The sequence below is a fragment of the Hippocampus guttulatus genome, chromosome 22 (genome assembly GCF_054856545.1).
Source record: "Hippocampus guttulatus isolate MCC_2025c chromosome 22, RoL_Hgut_1.0, whole genome shotgun sequence".
NCBI classification, from domain to species: domain Eukaryota; kingdom Metazoa; phylum Chordata; class Actinopteri; order Syngnathiformes; family Syngnathidae; genus Hippocampus; species Hippocampus guttulatus.
The window spans coordinates 7624133-7636160 of NC_141282.1; the positions used below are offsets into that span (position 1 = coordinate 7624133).

Here is a 12028-nt window from a genome sequence, read left to right on the forward strand (position 1 = left end):
AACTCGAACACCAAATAAAAAACTTTACCTGACATTAATTCATTTAGTATTTTACTTTAACTTTCAAAACATTCGAATGTTTTGAGAGAAGCGTTTTCCCCCATCGTGACATAACACTGAAAAGGCCACTTGACTCGCCCATTCAAAACTAATGAGAATGATCATGCTATTAGCTTCGTCCCACGATGGTTCTTTGAGGCTCATTTAACTTTAGCAAGTTAAATAGCCATAAACTTAATATAATGCTGTTGTTGTTTCAATACACACGACAAACATTGCCAGCCAGGTAGTTTTTTTCGTGTCAACAGACAATTAGTGAGAATAATTGACATTACCTGTCACGCCGACTTCGAGATCCGGTCATGCGACGGAAGCTATTTTAGTGCGCCCTTGGCTAATGTATTAATACTAGTCTGCTGCCCCCTTGCGGTAGGGAGCATAGATAGCTAGATAGATAGACAGATAGATCGATAGAGAGATAGATCCTATATTCATCTCGTGAGGAAAATAAAGTGAAAACAAGGGCACTCTTTTCACTGTACACAAGAACATATTTATTTATACAAATATAGTATTTATAACAATTCCATATCAACAATGTATTTTTTAATTTATTTAAATGATTCCAAGATAGAAAACAACGCGATGCGACCCCAAAAATGTATCATGTTTATTATTATTATCATCACTGGTACAAATCTGGCAGTGTGTCACGTGTTACACTTTAAATGAAGTGATCACTCATGAATATTATAAAATGTGAGGATAAAGTGTATATTCTTGTGGGGGTTTTTTGGTCGGTCTGGGATGACTAGAAGACAAAATATTAAGGAAAGAAAATATAAACACACACACGCACGCACACATTCAAACAAAATTAAATGTTTGAAGAAGAAAGAAGGAACACTGGATTATTGTATCCGAGGAAAGAAACATTCCACATTTTCACCAGCAATGATTGTCAAAATACCACCACCCACATCATCTGCACAATGTAAAGATCTTCTATAATAATCTTTCAAAATGTTCACAAAGGGAACAATAAAACTCTAATTGTTAATATAAATTAACTATGACAAATAAAGATAAATCTGGTGTATTTGGGTTGGAAGAAGCTGACATTCTGCTCGTCTAATAGAGAATTATTGCACCAAAACAAGGGAGAGAGTAAATTATGACAAAGGATTTAAAAATGAAATACATTTGTGAGACAATAGGAAATACATTTATATTTTTAGAACATTATTCATCGATGAGTACAAATTCCTAATCCAAATAATAGATTTCAATGACATTTGTCTGGTTGTGTTTATTGCTAAAGCTACCGAATACAAAACGAGTCTTTTGCTACCATTAAAAACTATTTTTTTTTTGTCTCAAAAACAATGCTCAAAACAAACACTTTCAGGACTGAGGCATGATGGGAAAAAAACAATGGAAAGACAGTAATGAGATGACAAAAGGTTAAAAAAAAGTTCCTTTTTTTTCCCCCTCCCAAGCACCAAATTTGGGACAAAACGCTTGCGTTGTTTTTCAGCTCAGGAAGGCCAGGATTGATGCGAGAGTCGTGCTAACTCCAAGAACTTCGGATTGGTCGACATCTCCAAGAGATCCTGCAGACATCGCATCGGCCTTACTTTTTCTTCTTCTGGAACAACCTGACAGACAATGACGAGAACAAGCTGAGAGCAGTTGTCTGTTGTTTGGCAGGTCATCCAACTTTGGAACTTGACCAAAATGAGCCTTTTTTTTTTCCCAAGCTCCCCACCCTGCCGCAGCCATGAAGCGCCTCACCTACGACGTGTGATTCTGCTGAGTGGACATGTTGTGCTGCTGCTGCTGCTGCTGCTGCATGAGCAGCTGCTGCTGCTGGCGGCGGCGGGCGGTGCGCAGCTTCTCGAAGCGCGCCTCCATCTCCTCCAGCACCTTGGGCGTGTAGCGCACCACTAGCTTGACGCTGTCCTTGGCTGCCTTTAGCAGCTCCACCGCCTTCTCATGGTGCTCGCCCTCCACGCTCTGCAAACGGCCCAAAACGGGATGAGCAATTCTTTTGTGTCATGTTGTTAGGTCAAACTTGGTTTGGGAAACGAGGTTTCAGATCCCTGGAATCAACCACTAAATGGCTCTCTTGAATCCAAAATGGCAGGCTTCCTGTTTTGTACTTTTATCAGGACTCCATCTTACGTTTTGTGTGTACTTTTCTCGACGATACGCACCACCCCGTTGACGGACAAGAGCTGATCGCCTCGCTTAAGACTGCCGTGGCGCTCGGCCACCCCGCCGGGAATGATGCGTGAGATGTAGATGGGCGAGTTCTGCTCCTTGCCGCCCATCACATTGAAGCCCAGCCCTTCCTCCGTCTTCGGAAGCTCCACCACCCGTGGGTGCGAGTGGCCCTCGCTGGCGGCAAAAGCGGCAACCGTGGCCTGGGTCCAGAGGAGACGCTGATTAGTCGTGATAAACGTTCAATATATATAGAGAGACATTAAGGGGCGTGCCCCAATCCTTTTGTCCACATATTAGCTGATTATTTTTATCTTTTCCTGCTACGGAATCAAAAAGCGACGCGTCGACCTTCAGCCGACTTCATCGAGGCGAGACGAAACAATCTGGCGGTTGAAAAACACCGGAGGCCCTTTTTGCAGAGATAAAACACTTGGCAGCACCGCGCTGCCTCGGCGCGAATGAGTTCCGACCGCATGGTGTCCGCTCTTACCTTGGCCGTGGCTCTGGCCTGGTACTCGGGGCAGCCGTTGACGGTGATGGTTTCATGCATGTATTGGTACACCTGCAAAGAGAGAGACGCACGCAGGATTCATTGTACGAGGGTGACGACGCCGCTGCACCCGGAGGTGATATTGGGTACTCACTTCGCGGATGGCGGTGCAGAACTCGCTCTGGAGCACCTTCTTCAGCGACTGCAGCTTGTAACCGGGAACGTCGGCCGACTCCTGAAGCTTCTCCAGAAGCTCAATGGCCCTGGCCACATCTGGTCGGCAAAAAAAGAGAGCGAGAGGCACATGACTAGCCTACCTCGACAGGCATGATTAATTGAATTTGGTGGGATGGCTGTCATGTTTGTAGCAATGAGCTTATGTTGTGTGTTTGTCTGCCGGCGGCATTGATTCCACTTTGTACCACTTGCAATTAGTGAAAGGTACGATGAGCCAAAGAGGGAATAGTCACCATGAAGAAAATATGGCAAATGTTAACATATTTAACAATTTTAACTAATTGGGCTTATGTTGTGTTGAAGAATGGACTCCACCAGATGGCAGTCCAATTAATTCAGACCCGACGGGTTGGTCACCTCAACAGACAGCTGTCCTCTTCTTTTTTGGCGGCATGAGAGTTTGTGGCCAGGGAGAAAACATGACATTGTAATTGCCCTCCACTCGCTATTATGTACAAGTGGGTCATTGCGGCGGATGTGAGAGGCACGAAACATGGACGGCGCCAGCACACAAAGCAGCCAGAGGGTGAGGAAAGACCCCAGAGGACCGCCTCAAGCCCATGACATCATTGGGAAAATCATTTCCTTCAGAATTATAACAGGAAGCGCCATGGTGGACCTGGGACCACATCCGCTTACTCCGCTGCTACACAGCGCCTGGCCAAAGCTCGAGGCTTGCGCAAGAAAGGTCCCTTTTAAAACCCCAAATAGAACAATACTAGCATGATTTAACTTGCCTTTATTAGTTATAAACTGATATTTGATGGGGGTGCGCAGGAAATCAATCAATAATAATGCTTGTATGATTAAACCTGATGCCTTTATTAGTGACAAACATTTTTAAGGTTGTGGGCGCATGTGCTTTGGCATCTCAAGATGTTTAAGGGGGCGTGCAGGAGGTCGCCTGTTTATTGCCAATAAAGGCATCACGCTCAATCTTACAAGTTTTATTATTGAGCTATTGAGTTAAAAATGACATATCGCGCGCACCACCCACAGGTGCAACACGGTTGAAAGATCCCCGCGCTCACTCAGTGAGTTGGCAATTCCCGGCGCACCACATGACGTCAACTATTCAGGAGTGTTTTCTCAAACATGTCGAAACCCGAACAAAAGCATTCATCACGCAGCGGGAACTTCTTCCACGTGATTGACGTGTTGCAAAATGAGAAAGAGGAATCATAAATGTATTTATAGCCAATGCCTGTCCGGATTGGTGCGCGGAATAGCCGCGGTATCTTCTTTCCGCCAACATCATATTTGAGTGAGCGTCTTTTTGAGGCGCTATTTAAAAAAAAAAAAGACGTAAGCAAATAGAGCTACATAATAATTAATCCCTGCTGATTAATTTCAGTGCCAGTAAATCAACAGCATGTTTATTATTGGCATCAATATCGTATTGACAGCTGTTCTGAATATCGCTATTCAAATGATTAGGCACTGCTAACAGTGCAGCACACAAGAACACTTTGCAAAATGTAACACGAATCAATATCAAGCGTATTAAACTAAAAGCACACACGCGCATGCCTGGCTGGCATACGCGCGCGCACGTTACAAAATAGACATGATTAATCATAACAACGACGGCGCCACCGTCAAAATAATAAGCGTCGTCACGTCAAAGCACGTGAACGCACCATCGTGCATGCCAGCACGTGAATACAACATTTGGGATGGAGCGTCGGAATCACGACGTTGTCGGCGTACAGATCGCAACGGCACCGCGATCCGTCGCATCAAAATGACTTGACGCTGAGAGGTGGTCGCGTCGACGAGGAACAAGCTCCTCACCTCGATCCAGAGTGAGCGGCTGTTGGAGCACCGTCGCCATGGCTGGAGGACGGAAAAGGTGGAGTGGAGGAGCAGAGCCGGAGAGCGAGAGCTGGATGGAGGCAGGCAGCCAGGCAGGCAGGCAGGAAAGCAGGCTGCAGCAGCTCTCTCTCACAAACACACACACACACTGATAGAGAGAGAGGGAGAGAGAGAGAAGCAGAAATAAAATTTATAGCGTAAAATGCCACAAAATCAAGCTAATAGTTACAAAAAAAAATGACCTCCTAAAAAATTGGACAATTGTCACTCAACCGCATTGACAACACATATAAAATATTTATTCTCATCGCATCAGACCGACAGAAAAAGAGAGGTATATAGAAAGAAAACAAACATTGAAAAGAATCTTCGCATCAAATGTTTGTGGCTTTTCTTTTGACTTTGTGAGTCGCAACTAAACGTGCATTATTGATCGAACGCTGCACGGGAGGTCAACGATTGCCCCACATGCATGCACAGCTCCATCACATGCGGACCACCACCTCACGTGGCACAAGCTTAACTCATACCTAATCCAGCCAGCCAGCCAACCAGCCTGCCATTCTCCCTTCATCCGTCCATCCGTCCGCCCTGCATCCTCCCATCAGTCATCAATTTAAGCTCTTTGGGATTAATTCTCATGTTGACATCTTTACACACAGAAAAAAAAAACTCTCGCTGCCTTTATAGAACCGCCCAATCAAATCATCTCGAGATTTCTTCTTCTTCTTCTTCTTCTTCGACTTCTTTGAACAAGGTCGACTTTGGGAGAAAAAGGTTGACATTTTGAAAATCGCTTATCGTTTGCACAGAGACCAAAAGAAGTCTACAAAAATAAATTCCTGGAGGATGTCTCAAGGTTGTCACTTGTTGCTCATCAGGATTTACATCTGACGTGGAATTTCCATGATCCCTCTGGACCCCACCGGCCCCTGCACACACACAACCCCGCACACACACAAATCATACGTTGGTTGGTCACATTACAATTGATAAATGAATGTACTGTATAATCAAATATATAAACACAACAAAAAAACAATAAGGAAAAAAATTATGTTAAAAAAATGCTTAGAAATTTGAAATAAAATAAAATCACAGTGTCCTCTGGTGGATGGGAGTACGTGGTGCATGTACCATGCATCAAAAATGTCTTAGAAAGGACATATTTCGTCCTTTCAAAAACCAAATTTAGTGGTTCTCAAACTTTTTACACCACCAAAAAAAAATTATACTCCTCACGAGGGTCACGGGTATGCTGGAGCCTTTCCCCGCCGTCTTTGGGCAGTCAGTGAGGGATGCCCTGAACTCGTTGCCAGCCAACCTCAGGGCACACAGAAATAAACGACAACCATTCACACTCTTAATCGCAATCATGAACATTTACTCTTAGTTAAGTCTAAAATAAATCAAATCTGAGTACAAGTTGGCCCACCCCTCCTTAAGCCTATAACCGAATGCACTTTTGATACATTACATAGTCATGACGAAAGTTGAACAGGCGCGGTCAGAGGCGTGGTCATGAGACCAGTTCAAAGTTCGCATTCTTAAGGATGCAAGTTGGAGGAGTTCGACACTCAGGTGGCCTCTGACGTCACCGGAAGCGTCTGCGTGCGTGCGTATCCGCGCGCGTGTTTGTGAGCAAGCGAAAATTGTGCAAAAGTTTTCAAAAGTTTTCAGCGGCAGCAGCAGCAAGCATGCACGCGCAAATCTCGAAAGTGTGCACGAGGAGCAGCAGCTTTGGGAGTCGCCTATGGGGCGTTTGCGTTTGTGGGAAAACATCGACTGTGCAACGCGGCTGCGCGGGCGATTCACGCCAGGCGGAACGCTACGGCCGAGCCTTCGCGGCGGCCCGGGACCGGCCGGAGCAGTACTGGGCTGAAGTGGGTCAGGACATATGCTGGTTCGAACCATGGAGCAAAACTTTGCACGTGGAAGACCCGGTGTTCCCCAACTGGTAGGTTTATTTTTTTTTAAGGAAAAAACGACTCTTGGAATTGGAACGTGAACGCACCACTAGCCCATGACAATAACACGTCTGCTTGTAAACCTCGATTTTGAGTGCAAAACAGGATGTGAGGTTTAAATTGTCTTCCTTTTCGCTTAGGAAGGGCCTGTTGTCAAAATGTAAAACAAACGCAAAACGTCCCGTGGGGTTAGTAGAAAAACGACCCACTAAATCACAACAACAAACGAATCAAAACAAAAGCGTGAAGAGCAAAACAAAAACGATCCACTAAGGGGCGCCGACTTGTTTTGCATGCAACAGCTCACCAAAGTACTAAAGAGTTAATTAACAAAACTAACTATTTTAGAATTAGATAACCCGTGACGATCACAACCAGAAAACTGTCTGTCAAAAAGTTTGTCTCAGTCTCGAAGTCAAGTATTTTTCATGAAACTGGAAATGTTTTCATTTACAGGCCATATTCCTCAGGATTTTTAAATATAATTTGTTGTGTTGTGCCTGTCTGTATTTCATTTTTGTCTGCGAGGTTTGTGGGTGGCAAGTTAAACATGTGTTACAACGCCGTGGATCGTCACGTGGAAGGCGGCCGCGGCGAGCGGGCGGCCATCATCTACGACAGCCCCGTGACCAGCACCAAGTGTATCATCACCTACCGGGAACTCCAGGACCAGGTAACTTGCGTTTCAAACTACGGAATCCATCCACCATAGTCAATAATGACTAATTACTAATATTACAGGATTACTGTACTGTAATATTTTTGTGTGAACCGCAAAAACATGACCCAATGGTCAACGAAGAAGTGGACTGCCACCAAGAGAGGACAGTTGAAAAAGACGATAGCCGAGTCAAGCGCCAATGAAATAAAGACAATATAATGTTAAGAATGAAGTAATTCAATTTCATGGATCAAATCTTGGCTTTTTGTGTTTTGTTTTTTTTTTGAATATTTGTATTTTGCCTCAGGTGTCACGGCTCGCCGGCGTTCTGGTGAAGAACGGGGTTGGCAAAGGCGACCTGGTGGTCATCTACATGCCGATGGTGCCCCAGGCCATGTTTGCCATGTTGGCGTGCGCCCGCATCGGCGCACCGCACAGCCTGATCTTTGGCGGCTTTGCTTCCAAAGAGCTGTCGGTGCGCATCGATCACGCCAAGGTGAGACAGGAACGTCGCCAGGGTAAATGTAAATACGGGTCTTCTCATCCATAGAGGTGGTTGCAAAAAATTGCGTACGTCAATAACATGTAACGTAGGCGCAAGTGGAATTGGAAGAAGCCAAATATTTGACTTTTTTTTTTTTGCAGCCCAAAATGATCGTGACCGCCTCGTTTGGGATCGAGCCGGGCCGCCGCGTGGCCTACGTGCCACTGGTGGAAAAGGCCTTGGAACTCAGCTCTCACAGGCCGTCCAAAGTACTCGTCTACTGCAGAGACAACATGGTGAGGAACTTTTGGAAGACCTAGAATACTTGGTTTCTACATTTTTACGTCCAAGTACGTATGCAAGGTCCAGAAATGTACAGGTACCATGTGCTAAAGGTTCCAAGAACTTTGATTTCGAAAGCGTCGATGGACACAATTGAGTCCCAAGTCATATGCCAGTATGTTAAAGTGCCTGGAATGTCCGATGAAAATGTGACTCTTGATGCACGCACCGTTTGTGTCCTTGCAGGAGAAAGTGTCGGTGAGCGGGGACTTGTCTCTGGACTGGGATGAGGAGATGGCGGTCGCGCGGCCCCACGATTGCGTCCCCGTCCCCTCGGACCACCCGCTCTACATCCTGTACACGTCCGGCACCACCGGAACGCCCAAGGTCTCCAAACTGGAGTTTGTGTAAAATAAACCACATTTGGAAGCCACTGATGCAATAATTGTTGTTTTCGCCTCTCAGGGTGTGGTGAGGGACACCGGTGGGTGCGCCGTGATGCTGAAGTGGACCATGTCCAACATTTACGGACTTCAGCCCGGCGAAGTAAGCGCACGTTAGCTTATTTTGTGCATGTGTTAGCGTGGCGGCTAACCTGCGGCGACAGGTTTGGTGGGCGGCGTCGGACCTGGGCTGGGTGGTGGGCCACTCGTACATCTGCTACGGCCCGCTCCTGCACGGAAACAGCAGCGTCCTCTACGAGGGCAAGCCCGTGGGAACCCCGGACCCCGGCGCCTTCTTCCGCGTCCTCGCCGAGCACGGCGCCGCCGCCATGTTCACCGCGCCCACTGCCGTGCGGGCCATCCGCCAGCAGGATCCCGGCGCCCGAAGCGGGGCGGCCTACCCCCTCCCCAGGTAGTGGGCGAAATCTCCCGCGCCGCCCACACATCCGCCCGGGATGCTGCGATTGACGGGTTTGTCCTCCCAGGCTGCGCGCCGTCTTCTTGGCCGGGGAGCGCTGCGACGTGGAGACGCTGGAATGGGCCAAGAGAAGCTTCGGGGCGCCCGTGCTGGATCACTGGTGGCAGACGGGTAACAAAAAAAACCAACAACTTCAAACTCACGATTGCGCTCATCCTAAACACTTTTTGATTTCGGCCGATGTTTTTCTCAGTTTTATAGAAAAGCCTGTAATTGATATCTGTGTTCTGATTTGGATGTCACCATTTTGCCACACGTGGTTCTTCTACTTGCTGTTCTGCCATTTTGAAAGCTAATCCGTGCGCTATTTTTGGCGGCGGAGGTGGCCGCTGATGTCATCGGTGTTGCCGGGCAACAAATGTGCGTTTCCCAGCTGTTCTCAGACCTTTGATGGGCAACCGGCGTGCGGGTCCACCCGTCTTCATTGTGTTGCCAAATAAAATGGCCCTTCATTAAAAACGCACCCCCGCCCCGATGGTGCGCAATGTTAATTGCGGCGTGAAGTGCACTCACTTTGTGTCACGCCGTCTTTCATGGCACACGGGAGCCGGAAGACGGTCCCTGGGGGCAGAAAAATAAGAAATGCTAATAAACACGAGGCGTGAGGAAGGAAGGCAGGAGGAAAAAAGAAGAAAGGTAAAGAGAGACTCTCAAGGCAAGTGGTGGAGAAAAGCAAGGAAAAAGGAAGGAAAAACTAAAGATGAGAAAGAAGGCCTGACAATTGAAAGAAGTGGAAAAGAGAAAAAATAGACGCAAGGACTGAAAGAAGGAAGGAACGGAAGAACAGACGGGGGGTGGGGAACCACAACAGGAGTGTCATGGAAAGACGAAGGAAGGAGTTCAAAGACACGGCGGGGAATGACAACAACACAGCATTAAACCATGGGGGAAAGAGAAAGCAGGACTTCAAGAAGGCAAAACGGGAGCAGATAGGAGCCATGTCAAAATGATGAGGATTATTATTTCTTTCAGAGACGGGCTCCCCCATCACATCCACGTGCATCGGCCTGGGCAACTCACTGATGCCCCCCGCAGGCCAGGCCGGTAAACCCGTGCCAGGCTATGACGGTATGATTCAAACCCCGACCACAAGAAAAAGAAATGTATATCTAAAATAAACACCGTCTTCATTTTTGAAGTGACGGTGATCGACAACCACATGCGACGGGTGAAGCCGGGAACTCTGGGAAACATTGTGGTAAGGTAAGCGTCATCATCTTCATCGTCGTCATGTGACCCGTTTCCTGTCTGTTTTGGCCACGCGTATCCCCCACACGGAGCTACTGCCACGCGACATTTTTTAAGGCGTTATCTTAACTCATTCAGTACCAGCCAATTCTAGACAAAGTCTGAAAAGTCGTCATTTCTTGCGTACTGTGTGCAGATTACCTCTGCCGCCCGGTGCCGCTTCCTCCCTGTGGCAGAACTCGGATCTGTTCAAGCGCCTCTACTTCACGAAATTCCCGGTGGGTTTGTGGATGGAGCGGTGCCAGGTTGCCCCCCGGTGGACAAAAGCAGCAAGACTATGACTGAGAATGGAACTTACTCATCCTGCTGGCTTGTCCTCGAATCAGGGTTACTACGACACCATGGATGCCGGCTTCGTGGACCCGGAGGGCTTCCTGTACATCATGTCGCGCTCTGACGATGTCATCAATGTGGCTGGACATAGGCTGTCCACAGGAGCTTTGGAGGAGGTAAGAGTGTATGCCCGTGATGCCTCGGTGCATTCGCCACATTGGATGTGGCACAACGTCAGGGGGTTGTTATTATAATTTTTTTTTTTGCAGTCGGTTTTGCAGCACCCGGCAGTGGCCGACTGCGCCGTGGTGGGCCTGGAGGACCCGCTGAAGGGCCACGTACCCCTCGCCTTGTGCGTGCTCAAAAGCGGTGAGGGGGTGCCCGAAACTGAAGAACGTCCACAGAACAAAGCAACGGGTTTGATTGGGTCTCATTGGTGTCCTCAGGCGTGCAGCAGTGCCAAGAGGAGGTCGCGCGCGAGACGGTGAAGCTGGTCCGGGACACGGTGGGACCCGTGGCCGCCTTCCGAAAGGTTCTTTTCGTCCGCGGGCTACCCAAGACACGATCCGGGAAGATCCCGCGCTCCTCATTGGGAAATCTGGTCAACGGGAAGCCGTACAAGGTACATCCGACGTCACCTCCGCGCACACGCTTTCGTTGGGAACGTCGGGTCCTTGAAGGCAGCGGGAAGTTGCCGTGACAACCGTGTAACATTTCTACGCAGATCTCGCCCACCATCGAGGACCCCGAAGTGTTCGAGGAGATCGAGAAAGCGCTTAGGTCGCACGTCGCCTGAACTCAGCGTGGCCAACAAGTCGAGTCGAGATACCTTTCACTTCAGTTTAGCGCAGGTGTCGCCCATCCAGCCCGTTTTCCGTGTCACGCCGCTCCATCGCCCCCGATTCAAAATGATCAGGATCGTGATCAGGCCTCTGCAAAGCTTGCTGATGAGTTGAGCATTTGAGCGGGGTGTGTTGCAGGAGGGAAACTTTGAAAACCGGCTGGATGGGGGCACCCCTGAAGACTTGAAAGAGCGGCAGTGAAGACCCATCTGAAAAGGAGGAAGGAAGAGATGAGACGTAAAAAAAAAAAAAAAAAACCTGCAAAAAGAACTCAAGCAATTTTTTAAATGTGAAGAAAGTTCTAATAATCATATGAAGTTTAAAATAAGCGTATAATACATTTAAAAGAAGCCAGTGAAAATGAAAACAAAATGTGGCAGGTTCAAATCTAAATGTAAACAAAACTTCAGTAAGCAGCTCACAAATTTTTTTAAAAATTAAGCCATTTCAAATTATAAATGCAAGCTCAAGACATTTGTTTACATTTTGTACATTTTTTTAAATGAAACTCCATCCACTCACAGTAGTTCATCCTTGTATTTTTTTTTTTTTTGCTCAACACTTACTTTGAGGTTTTTCACC

The 12028-nt window shown here is 47.3% G+C and overlaps 2 protein-coding genes across 4 annotated transcripts; one reads left to right on the top strand and one right to left on the bottom strand.

Moving 5' to 3' along the window:
* Nucleotides 1–530: 530 nt before the first annotated feature.
* On the bottom strand, nt 531–8895 carry lin7a (lin-7 homolog A (C. elegans)). 3 transcript variants are annotated; one of them, XM_086103793.1, is made up of 9 exons: nt 8758–8895; nt 6011–6092; nt 5299–5700; nt 4748–4916; nt 2871–2989; nt 2717–2788; nt 2217–2426; nt 1799–2016; nt 531–1658 (listed from the first exon to the last, which is right to left on the bottom strand). In XM_086103793.1, the coding sequence occupies exons 4-9, from the start codon at nt 4785–4787 to the stop codon at nt 1634–1636; spliced, it is 684 nt and encodes a 227-aa protein (XP_085959919.1). In that variant the 5' UTR covers nt 4788–4916; nt 5299–5700; nt 6011–6092; nt 8758–8895; the 3' UTR covers nt 531–1633. The 3 variants fall into 3 exon arrangements, with proteins under 3 accessions (XP_085959919.1, XP_085959918.1, XP_085959920.1); XM_086103792.1 differs by lacking the exon at nt 8758–8895 and having other exon boundaries at nt 6011–6234; XM_086103794.1 differs by lacking the exon at nt 8758–8895 and having other exon boundaries at nt 5124–5700; nt 6011–6234.
* Nucleotides 6466–12018, top strand: acss3 (acyl-CoA synthetase short chain family member 3). Its single transcript, XM_086103791.1, has 15 exons — nt 6466–6725; nt 7264–7408; nt 7704–7892; nt 8042–8176; nt 8409–8549; nt 8628–8708; nt 8770–9017; nt 9091–9194; nt 10056–10151; nt 10223–10286; nt 10468–10549; nt 10658–10780; nt 10874–10973; nt 11051–11226; nt 11329–12018. Exons 1-15 carry the CDS (start codon nt 6466–6468, stop codon nt 11398–11400), a joined length of 2016 nt encoding a protein of 671 aa, XP_085959917.1. The 3' UTR covers nt 11401–12018.
* The last annotated feature ends 10 nt before the right edge of the window (nt 12019–12028 follow it).

What these genes read in the sequence shown, in the direction of transcription:
- lin7a (XM_086103793.1), bottom strand. Translation starts at nt 4,787, where the DNA reads ATGGCGACGGTGCTCCAACAGCCGCTCACTCTGGATCGAG. An exon ending in GCCGCTCACTCTGGATCGAG is followed by an intron (nt 2,990 to 4,747) that starts GTGAGGAGCTTG and finishes TTTGCCGACCAG; the next exon opens with ATGTGGCCAGGGCCATTGAG. An exon ending in AGGCCAGAGCCACGGCCAAG is followed by an intron (nt 2,427 to 2,716) that starts GTAAGAGCGGAC and finishes CTCTGGACCCAG; the next exon opens with GCCACGGTTGCCGCTTTTGC.
- acss3 (XM_086103791.1), top strand. Translation starts at nt 6,466, where the DNA reads ATGCACGCGCAAATCTCGAAAGTGTGCACGAGGAGCAGCAGCTTTGGG. An exon ending in TCTACTGCAGAGACAACATG is followed by an intron (nt 8,177 to 8,408) that starts GTGAGGAACTTT and finishes GTGTCCTTGCAG; the next exon opens with GAGAAAGTGTCGGTGAGCGG. An exon ending in CTGGGAAACATTGTGGTAAG is followed by an intron (nt 10,287 to 10,467) that starts GTAAGCGTCATC and finishes TACTGTGTGCAG; the next exon opens with ATTACCTCTGCCGCCCGGTG.